Raw genomic sequence first — 27,288 nt, 5'->3', positions numbered from 1 at the left:
CACACCCTAAACCTCTTTAAACAATCCCTGTGCATTTATGTTTTACAGCGTCTGCAAAAATATTATCAAAAGTAATAAATGAATAACAAAATACAAAACAAACGCCATCAATAATTCATGGAAAAAACAACACAAACAGAAATAACCAAAAATAAAAGCTGCGGCGCGTCGTTCTTTAAATATTTTATAAATTAATTCAGCAAACAGCATAAGCGAAATTAAAAAATACAACAAAAACATCAGGAATTAATGTAGTGCCTAATGCAATGTGTAATAAAACCGAGTAGACAAGGAGGTGCAGCAGATCATTAAATACCCGCAAACACAGTTACAACGTAAAAAATATAAAATACAAATTTATATTTATTATTGAATAAATAAGCAGAGTAAATATCACATATGCTACCCGTGAAAACAAATTGAATTATTCAGCAAATTAAACAGCAAATACTTGTTGTCGTTTTATGAATGTTTGGCTTTTAAAGAGCATACAACTTAATTGAGGGTTACAAAGTGGTAAGTTTAATTGAAATAGTATTTCAATTATAATAAAAATTGTAAAATTGTTGTATTAAGTCATTTTACTGTTATATTTTGCATCAACGGATACAAAATTGTACGCAAATAAAAATGGTATTACAATCTATATTCATTGACTGACTGTTTTTTTCGTTTGTTAACAGTTTTGTTGAGGTTGTAAATGAAGTATTCCCCCATAATTTATATTTTATAAAAATATTCTTAATGAAAACCAAAAATTGGACATATGTAAATATATGTCTTATAAACCGAAAAAGTAGGCTATGAATATTTAAAAATGGGATGGGGTGATAACATAGCCAAAAGCCAACAAAATGTTTAACTAAAACAAATAATCTCCATATTTTCTATTTAAAAATTGCTTTATCAACAGTCTTTGCTGATGCAAAGATCTGTCTACCCTCATCCATCCACAAAAACTCAACCGCAAATGTCACATGCAAATTCTGTTCGCCTTGTAACGGAAGTGCAAGCAAAAAAAGCGAAAGATTTTTATACATAACTTTTTATGCTACTCATTGTTGGGGCCAGAAACTTGGCACAACCGGTGTGAGATGGTGCTGTTGCGTGGCAAGGTGAGTGTGGGTGTGTGTGTGTGCACGTTTTTGCATTTGCACCACTTTATTTCAATTTTATTCGCCATTTTCTTGCTTTGCGTGGGACATTTCCTGGGGACGAGACGCAGCCGTGACTTTTGCTCTGCAGCTGACTCGACTCCACTTTCCGTATTCCCTGCTCTCCTCATTACCCTCTTTACATTTCTAATTACACGCTCATTTTAAACTTGAAACATTTGCAAACGGAAGCTTGGGTCTGGAAGAGCCAGCGATTTTTCAGTAACAATTTTCTATTTCCCACACCATGAGTTGCAAAATTGTTCCCGGACAGATGAGATTTTCTATAGCAGAACCCCAACTAAACGGCTGACCACAAATGTCTGGCATCGTAAGTGTCTGAATTGGAGACAGGTCCTGCATCGGATATCATTCCTTCGTCTTGGGTCCAGTAAACATTCTGTGCCGGTTGTTATGTCGTACCTCTTATTTTAGTTTTTTTACTTTGCGACTTTTCTTGTCATTGTAAAAACGAATAGTGAAAATTGTTTAAGAAAATACCAAGTATTTAAAATCGTCAAGGGCAAGAAAGATTTAGTAATTCACCAATATTTTAGCTCTATTTAAAATCAAAAAGGGTCTAAGATATTCAATGGCTTAAGACATACCTAAGCCTTTTCATTTTGTTCCATTACTTCAGAGGGCCTAGTCAAGACATTGCTAAGCTTAAAACAATGTTGCATGTCCTTTGTGCATGCGAGGGAGCATTTGCTGCGCTTGTAAATGTGCGGGAGGATGAGACCCCATTTGTGGACTGCACTTTGTTTGACTGGTGTTTTAATTTCCATATTACGTGTTGGCCAGGGATTTATCAATACGATTTATACATACGCCACAATTTCCCTTTTTTTCCTCCAAGTAAGTAGCTAAATAATTACAGTAATTTGCAACACCAATTGTAAAAGGGAAGCACGAGCAAGCTAACCAGATTGAGAAAAAAGTTAATTATAGACTTCTTATAAGATTGTTTTTAATTTTAAATATAATTAGAACAACAAATTTTGTTTTTAGTGGAAAAGAAAAGTCAAGCACTTAGTTAAACTATTAATAATATTTTTTGACTCCTTTCACATCTTCATGATTGCATAAACGCTAAGTATATATAATCTAGATTTCCATTTTGAACATTATTGAAATATTGCTCATACGCAGCATGTGACCATTTATTGTAGATGTAGAACCCATGCCAAGTAAGTTCGTATCAAGTCAGGCCAATCTAGGATGCATTTGGAAGGCATAAATCTTGGGGCAAGTAAGCGAGAAAATCCCAGCATGGGATCATTCTATTCTGCATATCGAGCTTGCAATGCGAAGCGATTTTATGGTTTGGAAAAAAAATTGTCATTTTATTATACACAAATTATACGAACAAGGAGGCGATGCAATTATTAGACTATTTAAATTATGGAATCAACTATGCAAAGAAACTGCAGCTAAACTGTCTATTGTTTTAATTTTTCCTAAACTTTCCCCTATCGTCTTTAAATGTTGCTGATGCAAAGCTCGTAAAAAAGTTTTAACTGCACAACGAGTTTTAATTGTATCTTAGTTTCCGAATTTTCAATTTTTAAGCTGACGGACAAGCTGACAGGGGAAGATCGATGGCTTAAAGTTGTTAAAAAGCATTATAATGGTTTGGAAACGCATCCTTTTTGCCTTTATATACCCAGAAAACCACGTTGAAAAATACAGAGCTATTTTCAGTTGGTATACCAATACTCTAAGAACGCCAGGTATAAATAAAACCGCTTTAAAGAAAACAAACTTTGGAGCTGCTATCAACTACAGATTTCGCTGTTGGTATTGCCAATTTAAGCGAAAATTTAATTGGAATTTGCAATGAATATTTGAACAAACGTACACAGACCAGAGTGTGGTAAGCGAGCAGTGGTAATGGGATCGAAACGAGGGGCTGGGATAGGCTGCATAAAATGAACACAAGTGTTGAGCAAAGTGAATGCGTAATGCGCTTTTTGCACCCAGAACAGGACAGGACAGGACGACCGAAAAAAGTCGGACGCTGTCAGTCAGCCAGGTCCGTTGTTTCCAGTCCCTCGGCATCCCGTTGAGTTGTTTCCCATGCTGTATGCGGTTTTCCTTTGATATCCTAACAAAAAGGATGAGCCTGTCACGAAAAGGATTTGCGGTACCACAGGCATAATATGCTACTACGACAACTTTTGCCTAATGTGATGATAGCTATATATTTACCTGCCCTAATAGTTTATTATGGGTAACATGTTCAAAACAGAATAATTTGATTGGAATTTGGTTAAAAGACATTTCTGTACCATCGCAAAATGTTTTCTAATGTATTTTTTGATTTCTATAAAGATAAATCCATATAAAAGATGTTGTCTTAATATAAATAGAATAATACAAAGAAAGGTAGGGCGATGGTTATACATTTTTTGAAAATGATTCACCATAATCTAGTTAAAATTCATTGAATTTTATTATGAATCGGAAAGAAAAGTCTTCAAACTCCGGAAGCAGCTATTGAGAACAGGTTCGATAGGTACCGGAAAAAGTGCACCGTTTCCCAAATCAAAGCATTTCTTCGCTGTTGACCTCTTTGGATCGAATGCCAGTTGCAAAGGTTTTGATTTTTCGCTACTTTGCCATTGAGCGTGACAACCACGTAGGCCTTCACGCTTCTCCCGCTTCCGCCCTTCTGTCACATGTGAAATTGGGCGGCTGACATGTTTGCCGCTGTTTTTTCCTCCTCCATTGCTCATGTTAGAGTAGGTAATTTTTTAATGCATTTAAACGGCTGTCAAGTGGCCCACACACGCCACTTCGCTTCTGAAACCTCTCTTCATTGCCTCGCCGCCTCGCTGCCACCTTGCCCCCTTGCCCACTTGCCCCGTTTGTTAGCAGTTTTGCAAAGTGACGCGAGGCGAGCAGTTGCCCAAAAATATGCAAAAACCCGCGAGCACTTACGACAAGCTCGTTTCAACGGCAGGAGGACTATATCAGGTCGCGGTCCTCGACAGCAAAGCACAATTTAGACATTCAGCCTACAGTTTTGTGTTCAGTTTTCGTGCACCGAAAAGTGAAACCAAATAAAAAGTATCATGTTTGTTTGGAATAGGGCAAAATTAATGGAAAAGTGACCACCGAGAGTTGGTTTCTTGATTTTTCTAACCTTTACGGGAATCACACATACCTAAGTTATTTAAATCTTTTTGAGCTGATTGAAAACATAGCAATAGTAATAGTACACATGTTCTATTGCAGAACATCTGCGATTCGTTGTAAAACCTTCTATTGTTTCCCTTTGTTTTGAGCACTCACAACGTTGGCTTGCTTGTCGGAGCAGAGTCAAGTAGAGGACATACAAAATTGAAATAAAGTACAAACATGTTGCCAACTTTTTGCACAGCAGCAGCAGCAACAACAACAGCAACAACAGCAACAACAACAGCAGCAACAACATCCACTGTCTGTCATTCAGTCTGTCGGTCTGTGGAATGGTTTAGGCCCATAACAACAGCGGTGGAGGCAGGAAAAAGTTTTAACTGATTACGTTTGCTGTTGATAATGTTGAGTGACATTTGGTTTGCGTATTAACTTAAGTGAGCGACAGCAGTGGTTCTTCACCCCTCCCCTCCCCCGTTCTCGACCAACATACATACATATGTGGAATCACAATCACCCCTTTGGGGAGCACTCCATTCCCCACTCGGATTGCCAGGAGGTTTGTATTTCAATTAAAAAATTAATTTTTTAATGTGACCCGCTGATGTGTGGCTGCATTCGAGTGAATGGCAGATGCTTTTAGAAATTAATGTTGACGAAAGCGAACAAACAATTAAGTTGAGATAAAATGAATGTTTGCATGAGTCATTTATGTAGGAATCAGATATAAACCAGAAGAGCAAGAACAGAGAAACACACGGAGTGGACGTCAGTTCTGACAACACAGAGAGAGATCGCTAATGTATGCGTGCGTTTAACAGATCAAGAGAGAAAAACTCTAATAAAGGCAGTTGATGCCGAAATCTCACGCTAAGCAGTCCACAGAGACACACTCCACTTTGTAAACTCGTTAAAGTTTAAAACACCACACAACACTCAGTTTGTAATTAACTCAAATATATAATAATAAATAAAGCAGTAAAATAATAAAACTACGTCGTCCTGGAAGTAATTCGCACTAACGGAACTCCCGGGGCCACAAATTTGGGGGCTCAACCGGGATATTTGGAACTATTACAAACCTAAGTCACTAAACTTAGTTGAGTGTTAAAAACCTACATAAGTCTCTAAACTTAGTCGTGTGGTAAAAAAGTGGAAAAAACTCTGTGAATTGTCGTTGCAGACAGTTATAAACTAAAGCAAGTGTGCTGCGCAAAAAAGAAAGACAACAAATTTGCAAAGCAGGGCAGCGTGAGTGAAAACGAGACGGCGGGTTTGCGCATCATTCGAGCAGTTGTGAAATTCGTTTTTGGCGCAACGAATGAAAGAGGCAAGAAACTGACAAAGAAGGCGATTGAACAGCGAGTGCCATTCTGGAGGCAGCGTAAAGACTTTGTGGTGAACGTCAACAAGCGAGAGGCAGGATCGTTGGCGGTGGTCATCTGGACAGGGTGGAGGGCGTGGAGCGGAAACAGTGGCAAGCGGATCGCAGAAGTTGTGCGTCAGGAGAGGGCGAGGACACGGGCGTCAGGAGGCTGGTCAAAGCGAAAGAAGGAAGACATATCTGGTGAGGCAGCGAGAAGAATCCAAAGCTGTATTAGTGACACGGCGAGAAGACATTTCTGATGAGGCAACTGTACAAATCCAAAGCTGTATTGCTGGGCTGGTGAAAGAAAACGGTTGAAGAAATTTGGTGAGTGACAGAGATAACATCGAGAGGCGAGACAAGATTTTTTGCAACTTGGCTGGCAGAAGGCGCTGTGCCAGAAAAGAGAAGTGGAGAGCAGCACTGACCAATTTTGTTTTAAAGACCTCTTGTTGATCTAATTGGAGAGTAGGAAATAATTTGAAATTTAACAGATTGCGTGCCTGCAGTCGGACTGTTGTGTCAACAGCTTAAGTTAACATAGTATTAAGTTTGACATTCATTTCACATTAACTTAGAGTAAAGTAAAGTACAGTTTACAGTTTGAAAGTCCAGTATATATATAAAAAACTTAACTTTGCCGTGCAGGCGGATTTGATAAACATTTTTGTATTTTATAAGCACTATATTTTATATCCTTATATTCTATAATTATATTTAAGTAAAAATGAACAAGCAAGAGATTTTGGCACTGCTTGTGGCAGAGTTGCGCGCTAAGTTGTCAGAGCTAGGTCTTAGTACAACCGGAAGAAAAGGCGAATTGCAAAACAAACTACTTGCTCACTATGGTTTGCAAACTGATGAAAACGATGAAGTTGCGATTGAAGTGGATGATGATGAGGATGGATCTTTTACATCAGTGAATTCAGACAATTACCAGGCAGGTGCAGGTGCAGGAAATGGTGCGCACAGGGAAAATCGAATTGTAAGCGAACAGAACAGTCGAATTGGAAATGCGAACACAGGTAGATCGTGGTTTACATTAAAGGATGTAGAGGGGAGTGTGTCACAGTTTTCGGGAACTGGTTCACCTGACATTAATCAGTGGATCGAGGAACTTGAAGAGTGTGCACTTACGGTTGAATGGAGTCAGTTGCAGGTGTTTATATATGCAAAACAATTACTCAGCGGAGCGGCTAAGCTTTACGTTCGTAGTCAGCGTAAAATTGGCGATTGGGGCTCACTGAAAGCTGCATTGCTAGAAGAATTTGGGGTTAAAGTTACATCGGCAGAGGTTCATCGTAGACTTGGCAAGCGACAACAAAAGAAAACCGAAACGTTACAAGAGTACCTGTACGCGTTAATGGAATTGGCGAAGCCAATTGATTTAGACGATGAAAGCTTGATCGAATACTTTGTCGACGGTATTCCAGACTCGAAAGGAAACAAGGCTTTACTTTATCAAGCCAAGAAGTTAAAGGAGCTGAAAGTTCAAATCGAGGCATATCAGAAAATGCGAGGATCGGTGAAGCACGTCAAGTATGACTCTCTTTTTTATAAAGGTGAAAAGGAGACAGTGAAAGCAGTTGAGAAGGTTAGGAAATGTTTTAACTGTGGTGATGAGTCTCACATCAAGAAGGATTGTCCAAAGAGAGACAACAAGTGCTTTAGGTGCAACCAGCCAGGACATAGAGCAGCCCAGTGCAAGGTCGAGCTAGAAACTAAACAGGAAAAGGCAACTAATCTAGTGCAGATGGAAGGCAGGGAGAAGCCAACAAGCACATTCACGTCTTCGGGATTGGAGTTGAAGCATGTTTCGTTTGGGAAAGTAACCTTCAAAGGATTAGTAGATACAGGAGCAGACTTGTGTTTATTGCGACGCAACGTTTTTATAAGGCTCGGAGTAGAAAACCTAACAGGAGGTGAAAAATGTTTGACAGGAATTGGGGAAAGCCAAATTGTGACTTTTGGAAGCCTGACAATACCAGTGCAGATTGATGGCATCAATCTCAACGTTGAGTTTCACATTATATCGGACGAAGACATGGCATTTGATGCAATTTTAGGTAGAACTCTTCTAGATAGTGTCGATATGAAAGTGACAAAGGACGGAACCGAGTTGGTTCGAAGATCAGACAGTCGGGTCGGTAAAGGACAAAAGTTTGAAGTTCGTGAGAAAGAGAAAAACGGAAGTTCATGCTCAGAGCTGCTGAATGAATTTCAGAGTTTGTGTATGATGACCATGAAGCAGGCAGAAAGCAAGCTAGAGGTAGACGTTTTACATTTGCCGCACTCGCAGAGAGGTGTTGTGAAACGCATGATAAACGAATACAAACCAATTAGGAATGTTCATTGTCCAGTCGAGATGAAGATTTTATTAAGCGATGATGTGCCAGTTTTTCAGCATCCTCGACGTATCGCTTTTAGTGAACAAAAGGTAGTTGACGAGCAGGTTCAGGAGTGGCTTGAACAAGGGATAATCAAGCCCAGTACTTCAGAGTACGCTTCTCCGATCGTACTCGTGGCAAAAAAGAATGGCCAGAAGCGATTGTGTTGTGACTATCGCAAATTGAATGAGAAAATAGTGAGGGACAATTTTCCTATGATACAGATGGACAACGTGATTGAGAAGTTACAGGGAGCGACAATTTTTACGACACTGGATTTGACCAACGGTTATTTTCATGTTCCGGTAGAAGTAGGCTCCCAAAAGTATACCTCATTTGTTACACAGAACGGACAGTACGAGTTCTTGTATGTGCCGTTTGGCATTTCAAACTCGCCGGCAGTTTTTACGCGTTTTATAATGGCAGTTCTCAGGGAGCTCATCAAAAACGGTGACGCAGTGGTTTACATGGATGACATTATCATCCCAAGCAGTGATGTCGTAGAGGGAATACAAAAGCTGCAAAGAGTTCTTGAGGTCGCAGAACAGAACGGGCTGAAAATCAATTGGACCAAGTGTCAAATTTTGCAGAGCAGGGTAGATTTTCTAGGATATATCATCGAAAATGGTTCGATCACACCCAGTGATGAGAAAACACAGGCCGTAGCAAACTTTCCAGTGCCGTCTAATCAAAAAGCCATACAGCGATTTCTTGGTTTGACATCATATTTTAGGAAGTTTGTGGATGGATACGCAGTAATAGCTAAGCCATTGTCAGATTTGCTGAGAAAGGATGTAAAGTTCGAGTTCAAGGAGTTACAGCAGGTAGCATTCGAGCAATTAAAGACAGCGTTGACCAGCAAACCAGTTTTAAAACTGTACAATCCTAGATTGGCTACAGAAATACACACGGATGCGTCGAAGTTTGGTTTTGGGGCAGTTCTTCTACAAAAGGATCCAGAGGATGGACATTTACACCCTGTCATGTACATGAGTAGAAAAACTAAGCCTTGTGAAGAGAAATATCACTCATACGAGTTGGAGGTCCTAGCAGTCATAGGAGCGTTGACAAAATGGCGAATTTATGTTTTGGGAACGAAGTTCAAAATCATCACAGATTGTAACGCGTTCGCCATGACGATGAAAAAGAAAGAAGTTCCGTTGCGAGTGGCTAGGTGGGCAATGTATCTGCAAGACTACGATTACGAGATAGAACATCGATCAGGTACAAAGATGAGGCATGTAGACGCACTGAGTCGAGTAGCTTGTTTTGTGTTGACTGACAGTGTAATGCACAAGTTGAAGGAAGCTCAGGTGGCAGACGAGTGGACAAAGGTAATCAGGAATCTAGTTGAAACAAAGGGGCATGAGGATTATTACATCGTCAATCAAATATTGTTTAAAAACCCAGACAGAGAGTTGATTGTAATTCCATCTCAAATGGAGACTGAGATTATACAGATTGCTCATAAGCAAGGTCATTTTTCGGCAAAGAAAACACAGGAGCTGGTGGAGAAATCCTATTTCATTCCAAAGTTGCGGGATAAAGTAGCTAAAGTTGTAGGCAGCTGTGTGGAGTGCATCTTGGTTAACGCAAAATCCGGAAAACAGGAAGGATATCTAAATCCTATCGATAAGGGGGACAAACCTTTAGTCACTTATCACATAGATCACGTAGGGCCGATGGAGACCACCAAGAAAAGATATAATCATATCTTAGTAGTTGTCGATGCATTTTCGAAATACGTTTGGTTGTATCCGACGCGTAGTACTGGAGTTGAGGAGGTGCTGAACTGTTTAGATAGGCAGGCCATAATATTTGGAAATCCCTTCAGGATCGTGTCAGATCGTGGTGCAGCTTTCACATCGCACTTATTCAAGGAATACTGCGAGAAAGAGAAGATCCAGCATTTATTGATCGCTACAGGTGTACCTCGAGGTAACGGGCAGGTTGAGAGAATGCATAAGATCGTGGTGCCAATGTTGTCAAAGATGAGCCTAGAAAATCCAGGAAATTGGTACAAACATGTGGGTAGAGTACAGCAGCTAATAAACAATATCGAGCCTAGGAGCACAAAGGTAACCCCGTTCAAGTTGCTAACAGGTGTGGACATGCGTGTAGTTGACATTGCAGAACTCAAAGAACAGGTGCAGCAGTCTTTGATAGAAGAGTTGGACGAAGAGCGTGAACAGATACGCAAACAAGCCAGGGAAAACATTCAAGCTTTACAGGAGGAGAACAGAAGAGCTTTTGATTCAAAAAGGAAAGAGGAAAAGCAATACAAAGTCAATGACTTAGTTGCGATTAAACGTACTCAGTATGGGGTGGGTTTAAAGTTGAAAGGAAAGTATCTTGGTCCCTATAAGGTCGTCAAAGTTCACAAGCATGGCAGGTATGATGTGGAGAAAGTGGGAGATAGCGAAGGACCTTTGAAAACTTCCACAGTATCTGAGTTTATGAAGGAGTTCGGGACGAACACCACGTCAGGAGGGCCGAATGTAGGAATCAGATATAAACCAGAAGAGCAAGAACAGAGAAACACACGGAGTGGACGTCAGTTCTGACAACACAGAGAGAGATCGCTAATGTATGCGTGCGTTTAACAGATCAAGAGAGAAAAACTCTAATAAAGGCAGTTGATGCCGAAATCTCACGCTAAGCAGTCCACAGAGACACACTCCACTTTGTAAACTCGTTAAAGTTTAAAACACCACACAACACTCAGTTTGTAATTAACTCAAATATATAATAATAAATAAAGCAGTAAAATAATAAAACTACGTCGTCCTGGAAGTAATTCGCACTAACGGAACTCCCGGGGCCACATTTATACTGGTTCGTCCTTTAAGCTTTGGCCATTCAGGTAACGGAAATTCAATTCAGCCAAATCACATCAACCAACCATATCTCAACACACTCAAAAACTTGCCCTTAACCTTAGTCGTGTAATTGTATACACGGGCCCTAGAATCGCTGGGGGCGCATTTCTGTCGCGTTGCCAAATTCAAATATCTTTTAAGTCCTTTTGCCAAGCCAATAAACCAGCACTTAACCGCAATTACCCCCCGTTTTCGGCAAACAAGAGCGAGCAAAGAGCAGCGTTTTTTATGCCACTCTTGTGCTCGTAACCTCTTCTTTATCCTTTACCCCCCTGCATGTGCACTGCAATCAGTCTTCATTTACACTTTGCACCTGGGGCGCTTGGCTTGCTGTTAGTCTCTCAACTCTCGGCTCCCAGTTCCCATTTCCCATTTCCCACTTACCGTTTTCACACACCCCATTTCCCATTTCCCAGCTACCAGTTCCCAGCTACCAGTTCCCAGTTCAGTTTGGCAACACGAACGGAGTGTTTTGCGGCAAAGGATGGGCTTTGGGTGGTGGGCCGGAGCCCGGTAAACCTAAACCGGGGTCCAACAACTTTAAACTCGCATGCAAGCTGTGTGTGTGGGCACTCGAAGGGCAGCGACAGTATGGGTTACACGAAAAGAGTTGAAAGTCCTGGCAAAAACAAAAATCTCAGTTCGTCCTGAAATCTGTTACAAGCTGTGCTACATGTTTATGGAGAGTATAAGTGGCCGAGGCAACATGGAGGATGGACTGCAAATTTCTGTTGATGATTAACAGTCGGGGAGTGATTTTTGATATTATAAGACTAACAAGTTTGGGCCCCCCAGAACCAAAAACTCAGGGGTAGCCGAGACGTCCATCAACGACCGGCTTACCGGATTGCTTCAGGTTTTTATTATAAAACTGTGTACGGGTTTTGTTGTGTTTTGGCCGTGCTGTTGTTACAAAGTTGCCCTTTCATGTAACGAACAACAAGCCAACTCACGCCAAATACAACTCTCATCCTGGGGGGTGAGGGCACCATTCTGATAATAGGTGTAGTCGTATTTCCGTTTCCCCATTTCTGCCCTTTCAACCACTCTGAGTGAGTGAGTTTCATGTTTGGTTTGCCGCTTTTGCATTTGCTGCTGTTGTTGCTGTTGTTGTTTTCGAAGCCATTGTATTCACTTGACTTTTATTTCATCATTACAATTGTTGCTGTGGCATTGTTATTGTTAACATTCAGCCCAGACTTTACCCAGACCCTTTCACCATACAGCCATACCCCTTTGAATTGTCTTTCAAACCCACGTTCATATATATATGTATGTGAGGTGGTAAAGGTGCATGTTAAAGTCAAAATTACATTGTTAATTACATTTGCAATTCTTTGCGGTTGCAAATATGAGTTTGAGACACATATATATTTCAGTTGAACAATGGTCAACGATTCCTGTGGTTTGTATAAAACAAAAAAGAATGAGAAACAAGAAATATTTTGATGATTGAGTTCAGGAGTAAACGTTTGAGCAGATTTACATTAAATGGGAATTCCAAACAGAGGGTCTGTTGGAGACAGATTCAAACCGGTTGGACAAACCTTTGTCTTGTCATTACAATATGTCAAAATTATTGGACCTGACTTCTCTTTGCCACCCTCTGGTATAGCAGCAACATTTTAGCTCCGCAATTCTGGTCCAGTGTTGGGCAAATGGGGAAACCACAAGTTAGTTACATCTTCATCTAACTCGAGCCGTGTAGATGTCCCTTAAATATTCATGTGCTCCGCCGTCATCCCTTTGGCGTTGACTGTCTGGGATTCGTCTGCTTTTGGTTTGAAGCGTAAATGACCAAAAGGTCATGTGGCCAAGAGCAGATAAATAATGTCTGCCCTGCCCTGAGAAAGCAAATTACAGCATGATTAATTATTAACTTTCGGGTGTGTTTTGAACAGACCTGAGTGACTTCGCTACTTTAGCCCAGTTAATTCCATTGGGTTGAATTGGGTGCGAAGTTATTGAGCTATTAAGTGGACTTTCCTAATTTTTGTATACCGAATTTTGTTGCTTTCTATGATGATAATTATGCGATAATAAGTTTTCTGTTAGGAGTTGAAAGAGTTAAAATAAAGCTCGTTTTCGACGTTTTATTAAAAAGCCAAACACATCAGTTTAGCAAGTAAATAAACTTTGGGTTCAAAACAAAACTATTTAAATGTTTTTTACTTTTAATCCTAATAAATTGATGCAAATAATTTTTTTAATAGCTGCTGGCGAATTAAAGTCTCTTACTTCTCATTTATGTATTCATGCTAAAGATGGCTTAAATGACTAGCATTTAAAGCTTTAGACGCAGTAGCCACATCTAAGCTCAAAACTAAAATCTTACCTGTCCACAGCGTTTTGTTATCTCACACTTTATACTCGCACTAATGGCCATTTTGTTTGCTTTTGTGGCTAGCCAAGTTGTTAATGTGCATCATCATATTCTTGAGACGAAATTAGGTGGCCAGAATAATGCACAAACAAAGAGAGTATTAAGGCGCACTGCCGCTTAAGTGGAAACATTTAGTATCTTAGCTCAAACCAACTTGAACGTGGGATAAACTGTCTTTATAAGCAGTTTAGAATTTTGTTCTTTCTTTTAAAAAAAGTCTAGACTAACGGTGGAGTTTGACCTTTTGAAAATGTAAAACATTTAGTTAAGTTTTTCAAAAAATACACAAACTCTCCCCTTCTAAAATCCTAATCTTGCTTTTCTAATCTTTACTTAATTAAGTTTTAATTTTCAACCCACATGAACTCAATTAAAATGTTTTTAAAAGTACTTTCATGTGGTACCCGCCATCTTGGGCTTTCCAACAAAACTAATTGCAGTAATGTTTAGCTTTTATATGCCAACGCTTTAGAACTAAATGCCTTACCGTTTTTCTAATTAAAAGGAAGCCTACCAACACAAAAGTGTAGTGTTTGTATGTTTCAGCAGGTAAATACTAAAAAAGCGAAATGAATTTAATTTAAATTCATATACCTACATATTTCCGGGAACAACAGCTAAATAAGCATATGCCAGACAATTCGGTAGGGGCATGAGTCAGATATAGAACTGAGTGGGGAACTGAGTAGCAGCGACACTACGAAAATTTTAATTACTCGTACTCAACTTTCAAAAACTGAACTGAGGGGCTTGCAGCAGGACGAGAGCTCATTTTGAAAATTTTCATAATTACTCGCCGCCCGACGACGACGACTTGTTAAGTCAAACAGAGAAAAGGGAAAATCGGGTGAAAGGCGGTGTGGGTGGGGTGGGTGTTTTTGAGAGCCACGGAGAAAGTCAGTTGAGTTTCGTGGACGATTGCGGACGAGGACTCGGTGGCGGGTTAAAAGTGGGCATGGGGTCTGATTCAGAGCACCACTCACATGAGCGGCGACCAGTACTAAACGAACTTGTACACAGGACCTCTACCCTCACTCACACAGCCTCACTGCCAGGACGAATAAATATGTGTGTGTTTGTGTGTGGCTTCGCTTGAGCACCTGCACCCGATGTGGTAGCTGTGTGGGTGATGGCTAAAAAAGTGGGTGGGAAGAGGTTCTGGTGGAGAGGCTATGCACTTGAAACTAAAGGCTAAGTAGGCACATTCACACAAACATTCCGGCACAAATGCAGCGCCACAACAACTCGTTCTATCTACAGGACACTAAGTGTGGGTAAGTGGAAGGATGTGTGGGCGTTTGGGTGTGTGTCCTGTTCCACACACACACACACGCACACACACACATGCAAAAGTTGAGTGTCCCGCTTGACGGGTGCTCTTCTACCTGGCATTGGGCTGGTTATGTAATTAAATTTATTTAATTTGACTTATTATGCTCATACATGTAAACGTGCATATGCACATTCATACTGCACAACATACTGCTCTTAAGAACTAATTGGAAACGCAAGTAATCTGATTTACTTGGCGTAAAAAATGTGGTAGCCACATGACATTATTATTCTCTTTTAAAAGCGTACTTACCAAATAATATGGTTATTTTGCTTGAATTAACTATGCACCTAGCCAAAGCTCTAGAATACTTAAGCTTTAACAAATAAAATACTTGATCTGTAAACATTTACATTTATTTATCAGTCAAAATGAGCTTAGTTCTTCGTTTTTTTGTTTCTATTTGCACTAAGTTAATTTTAATTTAGGTATCATTCTTTCTTTACTAAAAAAAATAGTATGCAAAAGTTTAATAATGGTAGGGAAAATCCCCAGACTACTTAATTATAGTACGTAGAGTTTCTGAGTGTATGTGTGTATATTGCTCATCCACTCAGCAATATCTCTTCGCTTTATATGTAAGAGTGTCCTCGCTTAAGCTCATAAGCCTGACAAACAGTTTCACACAAGGACAAAAAGGCAAAATGAGGGCTTACTGAAATTAATGGATAGAAAGCCAAGCAAAAAGGTGCCCAACGCATCTGAGAAGGCTATCCACAAACAAATTATTAAAATTAGTCTATCGCAAATCTCTCAATTATACTCTTAACCTACACCAAGAAAGGATTGCCCCAAAACTTGATGTGTTAATTGATAAATAAATTTTCCACCGCCGACATTTTTCCACTTTTCTCTATCTTTACCGTATCATGTAAATGAGGTGAAGCTAAAAGCATGCAAATTGTTTACACGAAAATTCCATTATGGTAACCCGAATTTGGTGGGCGAGTAGCGAGAAGATAAATGCAGAATGTCAAAACAATGGAATTCGTAAGCCTTGCTAATGGCCTGCGACTAAAACCAGTAGACTAAAGGTAATGAAAACTTCATGTAACATAATTCAACAGCAGTTAGCCAATAACAAGAAATTCACATGGCCGACTTCGGCGAACACAAATTTGCCCACCTTTGGCATCATCATTGCCATCATCGTTGTCATTAGGATTTTTTAAATTTAATATCACTACCAGACATATCCCAGTCCACCTACACACAAACCAATTGCTTAGGCTTCTGCATGAGTGAAGTGATATGGGCATGGCTGTAGTGGAGGTGTGGACTGGTAAATGCAAATCTGAATCGTACACCCGAAGTTTTGTGTTTTCTGCAAAGAGCCAAGCAAGCGGCAGTTTGTACTTACCGAACCCAGAGATACCCGGCCAAGATAAGCTGATCTGAGTTAGCTTTGCCTAATATACCTTTTAAGACTTCACAGTGGTGGTTTATAAAAACAGCAAGCTGAAGCAGGAAACTCAGCAAGTCAGGAAGTCTGTCGACGTGAACGTCGTCATCGTCATCGTCATCATCAACCTCATCCCCACAGTAGTCGTCCTTCCAGCCGTTGTGCTCCACCGCCCCCTCACCTTTGTTTTTGCTACAATGTCCCGGACTATTTTGGTTGAATGGTCAGAAAAGTTGCAGACAACACAAACATAGCCGGGCCAACAGAAAGAAGAGAGAAGCTAGCTGGATAGCTCATTGTTTTTTGGTTGAGGACAAAAAAGGACCAGCTCAACACTGACCCACGTGTGTGCTGTACTGCTGTTGGGGGCAGGAATAGCAATAACGAGCAGAAAATTAGCAAGAAAATAAAATCGATATTTACTTGGAGTGCGTTTAGGTCGCTCATTAAAGATTTACCAGACGCATTTAACGGGCGGGAGATGGAAACGACACATTTCAGCCCTGAACGTCACACCCTAACGAGGTAGTTTAATGATTTAGCGATTCAAAAAAAAATGAAGAAGCAAAAGAAAATAAAACTTTAAAAATATAAGAATGAATTTAAACATTTAAAACATCGAAATATGTAAGTCGCAGACACAAAATGTGTTGGCTAAATAAAAGGAAGTATTCCGAATATCTCTTTATTTATTTAAAAATTGCTTTTGCATTGCTTTTCAATTTCAGCTTGGAATTTCCAAGTCATTTGGACCCTTGCAATTGTTCCTTCCATTTCCATTAGCTTCCGTTACGGAAGCGGAAATGCCACACAGTTGCGCAGTCAAACTTACTGAGAGTCTAACTGAAAATCAAACGGCGACTACTCCTACTCTATTTGTACACATATGGAAAACAATAGTTTGGGGCGACTTTCAACAAGAAACACTGATACCCAGGGATTGTTTTAAATATTCCGCAGAGCAGACATAGTATTACAACTTTGAGGTTAATTTTAGATCTATTCACAACAGTGAAATAATAAGAATAACAATTTATTTTTAAATAATATAGACATTTTCAATCGACTCTACTGAACTTTATTATCTTACATAAAAATACTTTTTATATCCTAAAAGTAACCAAAAAAAATATATTATTTTTCAGGTCTTGGCAACGAATAAATTCATAAAGTGTGATATTGCAGACGGAAATATAACTGGATCTGTAAAAAAGAAAATAAAACGAAACTAAACAATATTTTTTCGAAAGCAAAAGTCAAATAAAACCAAAGAACATGTTGGCCTTTCACAACGAACACATTGCAAGTAAGTATATTTTATACACTCAAATTTGTTAAGCTCCATTGTCCTCGGTAGACAACCTTAATTTAAATAATTATCAATTATTACAAACCAATGGTTGGACTTTGTCTGTGCTCTAGAAAAATCCCTATTTCTATCCGCACATTCAATTTACATTTGCAAATTTGGCAGGAGAGCTCTAATTGCTACAATGCGCACTCTGCGCCCCAAGAATTGGGTTAGGGTCTTAACTACTTGTGAGCCTCAAAATAATCAATTATTAAGCAAGCTCCATTTAACATTTAAAGGTTGCCCACTTACCTCCGGCAGGCATAGACTGGGAGAAACCCATTAAGTATAACAATTTCCTGTGTGATGGAAATGGAAGGCAACGAAGAATAACAGCAACTCGAAGCTGCACTTAAGATGTTTCCAGCGAAGGCAGCCCTCTGCAGCTTTCTTTGTGTTAGCCGAGTGGTGAGACAGTTAAATCGGCCTGTTACATCGGCCCGGCCCTCAATAAACAATAAAAGCACAGCCACGGCTGGCGTTCAACATCTGAAGCCGTTGGCATTATATTTAGGTTTAAGCACATAATAACTTAATACCATAAAAAGAACGCAAAAGAACACAGACGACGGTCGTCTCGTTGAAAAACTGGTATCAATTATTTACCTAGCTGCCTTCGCCACACAAGAAAATTTAAGCTCTGCCTTGTTTGATCCCTTTCTGGCGTACAAGTGCTGTATAATTCAGTGCCGGCTAATATGTCTACAATTTGGTTAAGAACAGGCATACGACTGTTAGAGCACTTGCTAAGCTTTGTTCAGCCCTAAAATGTGAAAACTGTGGTGTAATTAGAAACAAAGTGTTAGGAAACTGATTTAACCCAGTAAGGTATATAAATTTATTTTTGAATTAATGTAACTAAGCCTATTTTTCCGTTTTTCTGTTTGTGTAACTTCTTACTAATTATGAAGAGAATCCTTTCTAAGAATATTTAATCAAAATATATAAATAATAAATAATGTTTAACAAATTGAGCCAATATTGTATTGTTTTTATTGACCTTGTATCTAAATACATTAATCGAAAACTCGAGGTTGTATATAAAAATAAAAATAACTAACTTGGGCAGACTTTTGTATGACTTTTTTTTTCTTGTACCCTTGTTTATTGCTTGTACAAACCACAAGCATTAATTTGGCCCCGCCATGAACCACTAATAAATGGTGTGGGCCAACTACCATGGCTACCTCGACCGACTGCGGTCAGTGGGTTGGCAAAAATGATTCATTAGCATTCGGCTTGAAAGTTGATTTGCCGCAAAGGAGATACCAAACCGCACTCTCCTCCTGAAAGTGAAAAGTTTTAAAAGCCTAAAGCAACTCATAATATTGCTACGGAGGCACATTACGAGAGCCCCATGAGCAACATTTTGCCTGGAAAAGCGGTTAATGTGGGTTAATAAATTTAAGGACTTAGTGGGAAACTGAAGAGTGGGAGAGTTTGAGATTTGTTTAGTTATACGTATGGGCAGCAATGAGGTAAAATTAAATTTTAATTAATGCAATAACTTTTTATTTTGAAGCTTTTATTATTTGAGATTGGGATGGATAATAAAAAATCACATACATTCGAAAAAGCACGTTAATGTACAAGTTCTCTCAATTGACCAGTAAAAATTATAAATGGATCAAAATGTTAGTAATTATGAAATTAATGTTTTTTTTTGCCGGCACTTCATTGATATTTTTTTAATATAACAAAAACATTCCAACTTTTTATCCTTGTTTTTTGCCTCTACTATTTCTTTGCACGCAATTGTACATACGTGTATTTATGAGAGTGATTTTTAATTAATAAACTCATTAGGCAGAGGTCTGGTCAACGTTTTTGCCGCTTCACTATGTGAATTGCTCATTTTAATTACTGGCAGCTGTTGTCCCCCCACAGCTCCTTCCGCCTCTCCTTCGACCCGTTTCGTCCTTTGGGGGGCTGCACATAATTTCCTGGCATTTCAACAATGTGCCGACAATTTTTATGTTGTTAGACGGCGCTGACGTCGACAGTTGGCAGGTTGTTCGGTTGTTTTGTTGTTGTGTTGTTGGGTTGTTGGGTTGTTGCTCTTGCACTTGTCCCGACAGTTGTTGTAGAGCTGGTCGCTTGTCGTTCAACTTTTGACGTGTTGCATGCTGTGGCCTTTTGAGCGAACCAGACAAAAGGCCACGGGAAAAAGACAGGGTAAAAGGACCCGAACCCTCTACTCCTGGTCTAAACGTGCGCGCGTTTTGGGCTAAAAGTTAAATATAATTGTTGCTGTTGCAGTGGTTAGCGAGGTGGGGCGGGGGTGGTGGGGAACAGACAGTCAATGCCGGAGCAGGCAACTCTGGGTATCCTGACCACATGTCAGGACTGGCTTCGTGTGCCGGTTGAATATGTGTTGCTAAATCGGTTTAGGCTGACACGAGCCTGTCGCCGTGCAGGTGAGCAGTTAATGAGGAGCAGAGACAGGATCCCCTTGCCTCCTGAACCGACAGCAGCAACAGCAACAACGCCTGGCGGGCCACCACAACCAAACAATGGGAAAGCGAGCGGCGGGGAAAATTACACGGATTTATGAAATGGCCACAAAACTGTGCTAAACACGTTGACGCTTGGCACACGCAATCCGACATATGTGTACAGTGGTTAGCAGTCCTACCAATCCCCTTTCGCCAGCACATTCCGACGGGCAGAGCTTAAATTGTGTAATAAAGCGAACATGGTTTACGCGGAAAAACAAATAGATTAAAATAGGAGATAGTTGTAGGTATTTTCAAAATCATATCCTCTTTTTAGACTTATCATTTTTGATTAACACTTTAATGTCTGTCATTGCAGGTTGCGCTTTTCTGACTTACTTCAGTCCGGAGAGCTCGGCCACGCCTGCAACGTCGCCCACTTCGGGGGCACAGGCTTCGCTCCACAATGACAAACAATCCATCGCAGGGGTAAGTGCCAGGGGCAATGCCCTCAACGCCATCAATTAAGTAGCTAGACATATAATTTTCTTCTAAATGCACATTGTTTGAGTGTTGTTTTTGTATTATTTGTTGTGCTTTCACTCAGTTTTCAATATTTAAGGGAATCAACCAATTTAAGAAAATAAGGAATACTTTCTGTTTTGTTGATTGAAAATATCATATATTATTTGACACGAAAAATTTGAACTTGCATGCTCAACTTAAAATTGTGCAAATCCTCTTTGATTGCTTTCAATTTTGTTGTATGCGAAATTTGCTGGAACTGTGCTAAATTCGCTCTGCAAAAACTCTGTCAATCCGTAAATGCGTTGGTCTGGGCAATTTTATAATATGCAGTCAAAAGAGGGCTTTAAAATTGATTGCAATTTTCACTGTCTAAAATATAGATATATTTTGTTTGGCTTTTGATTTATGCTTGTTAATGTTTACCCTAATTGAGTTTCAGTTTAAAATGCCGAACATGTGTGACCATGTAAATGCAGTTTAGGGAACACATGTTTCAGCTTGTTGTGATTATCCTCCCACCTGCTTTGTTTGTACGGTTATGTGGTCGGAAAAGTAATTAAAATTTTAGAACACATTTGCACAGACGACAAGGAATATAACAAATGAAGCAACATTTTCCCACCTAACCATATTTCAATAATTGCAAAAAACAACAAATCTTGATTGTGTCCCTGCCTCTGGTTGTGCTTGGTCCAAAACTCATAACTGAAATTTAATTTTGCTCAGAACGACTAAAAAGAGTCTTCAAAAGGAAATCAAACTAAACACAAGAACGGCAAGAAGTAGTTTATTGAATATGCAAAATGTTGTGAACTGCTGCAGAGTTGTACAAACTGGGCGACACCCTGTGCCACCCCCTTTTCGAGATAGAAGGATAGATAGGCTGGTCCATTCAATTCCATCCTATTCCTATCTGCTCCTCCTCCAAGTCTTTTGTTTTCATATTTTCTTTGTTTACTCTGACAAACACTGAGAGGGAAATTTGTGGCTGTTTTTGTGTGGAAATTTATTACATTTTCTTAGTCTAGGCCGGAGACCGGGCCGTTGGAAAGAGTTTATCTTTCTTCTCTGGCTTCTTTCAGAACTTTTGGCCTCGTCTTTTCCCATTCTTGTGCTCTCTTGCCAGTGCCACTGTGTGTGGCAAGAAGTCGACTGTTGCCGCATGTGTGTGCTACTTATTAAAACTTGAGGGCGAGTCGAAGGAATTCCACCTTTGTTCTCCTCCGCCTCCGCCTCTGCCCCTGCCGCATTGTTTTGCTGCTGGAGGCAAAAGGAGGAAGCCACTCTTCCTGTTGCATAATCAAGAGTTGTTTCATTAAATCGAGTAGGGCTAGAAAGGTTCATTCGTTCACTCGTTCAGCCGTTCAGCCGTTCAGCCGTTCATTCCTTCTGATCTTTTAATTAACGTATCGAGTGCTTTCATAAGTGAAGGATCCTTCAACTGGAGCCTTGGAGACCACTTCAGCGAAGGGAAACTTGCACACAGAAAGTGCAGTAATCATCCGGAGGACGATATAACTTCCGGTTTCCTCTTTGTGCCTCAGTTTGGCAGCCAGTTTTTTGCGCAAACGAAATACGGCTTTTTGCGGAGAGGAAACAGTTTAGCATAAAAATAAAAAGTCAAGCTGTGGCCGTGCAAGGCGGCGGTCATGAAAAAGCCTGAAACACCGCTCAACTTTTCATGGCAACTGGCAGTTTAGCTTTATCTGAATCTTATGCGCTGCTTTGTCGTATTCAAATTTCCCAAAACCAAGCTAAAGAGGGCGGAACCAGGAATTGGGTGGGAAAAGTCATAATTCTCTTTTTTCGAAAATGAAAAATATCTGCTGCCAAGTAGCCAGTAGATAGAGCAAAAGCAGCAAATACGGAAAGTGGGCAGAAACTTTGCACATATGCCATGGAATGGCAGTCGCTGATAATTCAAAAGCCTTAGAAGCGGAAGTCAAAGAAAGAAAGTGAGGCCGAAAGGGTCAAGACTCCCGGTCTGACTTTAAATTAAGAGTCGGCTTTTCTGTTGATAGTTTTAGGTTAACCGTTTGTAAAGATATAATACGAGTTTTTTTGCGGAAAGAATCTCCATTTGATCTTTTGGTCTTTGTTCCTGTCTAATAATTGAGATCTCGATTTCCAGTCATGTTTCCCTGTTAATTTGCACTTATTTATAAACAACGTTTTATTTATACTAAAAATACAATTTTTGTACCATTTAGATTTTTCGAAGGCCATTTGAAAATTGCTTTAAATGGATTGGAAGTTATTTTATTTAGAAGTAGTTAAGCAACATAATCGGTTATAGAAATAGTATTAAAAAACCTTTTTTTAAAGTGAAGAGGCAGCTTTAAATTTTATTAAAAAATATTATTTTTAAATTAATCTACTGACAAAATGTTTTTCTCTGCGAAGCACAATGATCAGTTAAGAATTAGCGTTACAAAATAAGGCAATAAATATTGGCCTACGTGTCTCTGGAAGTGAACCTATTTTAACATTGAAATGTTGACTGTGTCGCAATACATTTCCTAAAAAAATAACAGGGAATAAAGAGAACTGAGTGAGGCAAAGAATTAGCTGAGTTAACCTGAAAAATACCGAAATCAGGGCTAAAAAGGATTTAACCACAGCCTGCAATTAATCACGCTCGCCCCTGATGTAGCACAATTCATGAACGAATGGATTTTGTGGTCAGTGGCGGACTTTCCCAGAATTAAAGAATAGTAAACACCCTTTTGCAACATCAAATAAATGTAAAATATTTTTAAAATAAATGGTATAGTAGTTTTTGGAATAAAAATGAATTAAAAACTAACTAAAATTTAAATATATTTTATTTTAATGTAAGCTACATAATAATCAATAGCTTGAAACTTTGATGTCAGCTAACTTACAGACTTTAAACATTTTATATATCGTACTTTCTTTTCTTAATTTCTGATTGACTCCCTGGGAAGTGTATTACAGAGCTGATGAAAAATCCCCTTTGATTTTATAGCACACCTTTTGGGTGTGCCTCTCCTCCTTTCATTTTTACCCTAAACTTTGTTTCGGCAGTGAAAAAAGCAAAAATTTGTGTTGTTATTCCAGACGAGCACTGACCATACCATAGAAGGCAGAGGCCTCTACCGAACCGAACAGAACAGAACAGAACCGCAACTAACTGAGCCAAAAGCCAAGCAATTCCTATTGGGCCCGAAGCCGCTTTGGTGCTGGACGCTTCAGTTTGGCAATTTATCTGGCCCCATCTGCATTTGTTGACTTTGCGCCGGCGATTGGGCCGCAGTGTACACTATTGTCCCGCTTTGCATAAGAGCTAACGAACTAGATTTTTTCCGCATTCTTTCCTTGGTCTCTGGGATCCATTGGCCAGAGTGCTGGAATAGGAGCCCTGAGCTCGGCGTTCGCTTCATTGGCATATCAATCAACGGCCAAAAGCGGGAAACGAATTCACTTACTCACACCAGTAGACGCGATGGATGGTCTCTCTCTCTATATATATATATATATATGGTACGTAGGTGGACGATTGCGAGGGAGGGTGAATGTTGGGCCGCTCAGGATTTTTTCCGCCTCGGCCGGATGCCATTTTAATTAAGTGTTGGCGGATGCCAGTTTCCAGAAAAACAAGGACGACGGCGACGACGACGGCCACTCTGCCAATGGCCCGTAAGAGTAAGCGAGCAAGTCAGATTGCCCCGTGTCCTGGCCAAGAGGAATTTGGGATAAGAAAAAAATATATTCGCCACATAGTATGTTGAAACGGACAGGAGATTTCTGTCGGCTGTTGTACTCCCTCTTGCGGCTGACAGTTTTATTATTATTTTTGCAAATCAGTTAATTAATTAAGAAAGACCAGCTGAGCCAAGAACTCACTGACACGAGTTCAGCACTGGAGAGCACAATGCGTCAAGCCTGAGTTTTTGTTGTCAAACTAATTTATTACCCAACACAGTTACTTAAAAAACATTATCTGTAGAACAGTATCTGTAGGAGCTAGACGATTAATTCTACAAAAATCTGATCAGCAATGAACCCAATAAAATACATTATTTCTTCAATTTATAGTCATTAGTTTTATACGGTTTCCAAAAGTTGCCGATTGCTAACTATATTTAAAAGAACAATTAAAACAGCATTTTTAAACCACTTAAATGTATACCCCGTTGAATTTGACTTGCTTTCACTCTTTCAGATGTATTTATTTCCATTTTGATGGTAGAAATACACAAAAATTATGTTTCCAAACAAATTTATACTAATACTTTTATAAAATTTGTTCTCTGACTGAGATAAAGTGTTTGATTAATGTTGGAAGAATCAGCCCCATACTCTATATTTCTGTGGCCATAAAAACTGTCTGAGCCAAAGAAGGAACAATTTCCAACTTTATAAAGCCCATGAAATATTGGCGACACCAACTACAAAGAGAATATTTTATGCATGCGCATGTGTAAAAATATATTTTATTAGAAAACTGGTAGCTCCTCAACTCGAAAATGTTCCGTCACAAAGAGGATGGAATGGGAACGCTTGAACATTTTTTTGCATTTCAAAGCCAAATGCGCGACATTTTTATTGTAGAGCAGGGAGCTTGACATATTCCAACACCGTAATAAAAATTTCGATTTACATTCGTGCTGTATATCTGCCAATGCGTCTCTGTGGCTCTTATGCCACCTCGTCACGTTATTCAATCACCTACAACCAAAACAAATCCCCGACAGTGACAGATCATTTTATTCATTGAGCTTATTTACACATTTTCTTTTCTTTTAAGTTTGTTTAAGGATTTTGCAATCAAAAAATTCTTCTTTAATTTCTTGAAGTTAAAGTTCAGAGCAACTTTAAGCTCTCTGAATATCAAATTTTGATTTTTATGTAGTTATTAATATTGAAATTTAATTTAAATATTTTTTTTTAAATGTAAGCACTTGTGCATGCCTTGTCCTAGTCGTATTATAAGCACACTTCACTTTATCCAAATGTGTACACTTTTAAATAATATAAGCTTTAATAATAAGGTAAGGTAAGTATAATATATTCTTAAGTGTGTCGGAATGTTCTATTTTAAATGTATCTAAGTCTCTAATGGATTCCTTAAATGTGTGTTTGTGTTTCTGCTCCGGGCTGGGAAAATTTAAGAATAACAAAAATCAAAATATTACGAAACTATCACAAACTTGGGAAAAGCAAATATTTTATGTCTTATAAGAATCGATGTTGTTACTGACTCCAATATATTGATGTTGTTCTATAATTGATGTTGTTGTTGTTGATGTTGTTTCTACTACTACTACTACTACTACTACTACTGCTACTACTACATATATTCATAAGCCTCTCTTATAGCGCAAGAACACTATCTGTTATCATGATTTCCGTTTCATCCATAAATATAACCCTTTACCAATCGATGTTGTGCTCCCTGCTCATTGATGTTGTTGTTTTGACAGTAAATATGCATACGTTCTTATTGTTTTCTGTGTGTGGCAGCATCTGTTCTGTTCTTTCTTGAATCTCTCATCAATTCTATTGCAGGTTGCCTATCCATGTGGCGCCCTAAACGTGCGGCGCTTGCGCTGGCAGCAACATCCGCAGTCCTTTGGTTGTCCCTACCCACGTCTGCAGCTGCAACGCCACCGCCAGCAGCAGCAGCCTCTACAAAATCAAAGCCAACCATCGACTTCCGGCCGCCTCAGTTTGAGCAACCGCCACAATTTGCGCGAACTCTGCAAAACTCAGGCAATTTGCTAACAGCAATTGCATTCCGCTGCCAGCGATGCAAGTGCCACTTCAGCAACAACATCATCAACAACATCATTAAGAAACCCAACATCAAGCAATCCAGGAACAATATCAAGCCCATCGGGTCAACTCATGCAATCACACAAGCTGCGAGTGCAACTGCAGCAAATTAGTCACACAAAATTGGTAGGTGACTCACAGTCTAAGCCAAAAACGCTTAGATCTGAAAGAACAGTCATAGTTGAAATGGGGAGTGACAAAAAGTACAGTCTATAATAACTATATTAAATATTTTATTTTAATTTGAACGTAAATATTTTTGACCAATTTATCTATCACAAATAATTCAATTGACAGTCTGTTCAAACTAAAGTTATTCCAATTTTTGATAACAACTCCGACTTGGCCTTAATATTATTGTATTTAAATATTTAAATTATTTTATTTCCTGTGGTTTGGTACTAAGAAATATTAAGTTTGGCATTAGATGCTTATGAAGGTTGTAATATACTAAAAACAGATTTTTTAATAACAGTTTTGATACATATCCAAATGATTAAATTCGCAATTCGGAGTTTTGAGTAGAAGAATGCAAAACACGTGGCTAAAATCAAGAAACATCATAAGTGGCAATTTATGCGGGCAAATTCTGCCCACATTTTTGGCATATCTATCAGTTGCCTGCAAAACGATACGTGCAAGGCTTGTCAGCCTAAACTCTCGATAATAATTCAGCAATGTTGGCTGGCATTTCCGCTCCCAATTCGGGCCTCGGCATATTTGTTCTCCAATGTGTGCGGCAAACATTTAATGCCTTAATACAACGTGCCACAACTGACTGGGGGCGTGGGCGTGGGCGTGGGTGTTCCATCTTCATCGTCGCTCTGCCCCTGTTTGTTTGAAGTGGGTGTTTAGGTGTGTGCTGCTCTCGCTCGTCATCATTTCCATCAGGCTGGATAGCTTTTCAAATTCCAAATTTATGCAAATTTTGTCTGAGCCGCGACGGGAGACGAGCACACGGCATTTCGCTCATGAATATTTGTGCCAGCCCAAGTCCCCCACCCCCAATAATGCCGACCACCACACACATTCAGCCACCCACTCAGCAACGAGTATATACACATGTGAAATTGCGCTTTTCTCCCATTCTGTTTTTCCTCTATTTCTGGATGTGGATGTGGCAGTGGAAG

General features: G+C 39.4%; 1 protein-coding gene across 1 annotated transcript; it reads left to right on the top strand.

Annotated features, from left to right (window-relative positions):
- The first annotated feature begins 166 nt into the window (after positions 1 to 166).
- On the top strand, positions 167 to 26,225 carry LOC108146597. The gene is made up of 4 exons (XM_017272645.2): positions 167 to 516; positions 17,191 to 17,351; positions 20,211 to 20,320; positions 25,892 to 26,225. Exons 2-4 carry the CDS (start codon positions 17,321 to 17,323, stop codon positions 26,105 to 26,107), a joined length of 357 nt encoding a protein of 118 aa, XP_017128134.1. The 5' UTR covers positions 167 to 516; positions 17,191 to 17,320; the 3' UTR covers positions 26,108 to 26,225.
- The last annotated feature ends 1,063 nt before the right edge of the window (positions 26,226 to 27,288 follow it).

The sequence above is a fragment of the Drosophila elegans genome, unplaced genomic scaffold, assembly GCF_018152505.1.
Source record: "Drosophila elegans isolate 14027-0461.03 unplaced genomic scaffold, ASM1815250v1 contig_208, whole genome shotgun sequence".
Lineage (NCBI taxonomy): Eukaryota > Metazoa > Arthropoda > Insecta > Diptera > Drosophilidae > Drosophila > Drosophila elegans.
Note: the sequence above shows the minus strand (reverse complement) of the source record. Positions and strands in the feature narration are given on the sequence as shown.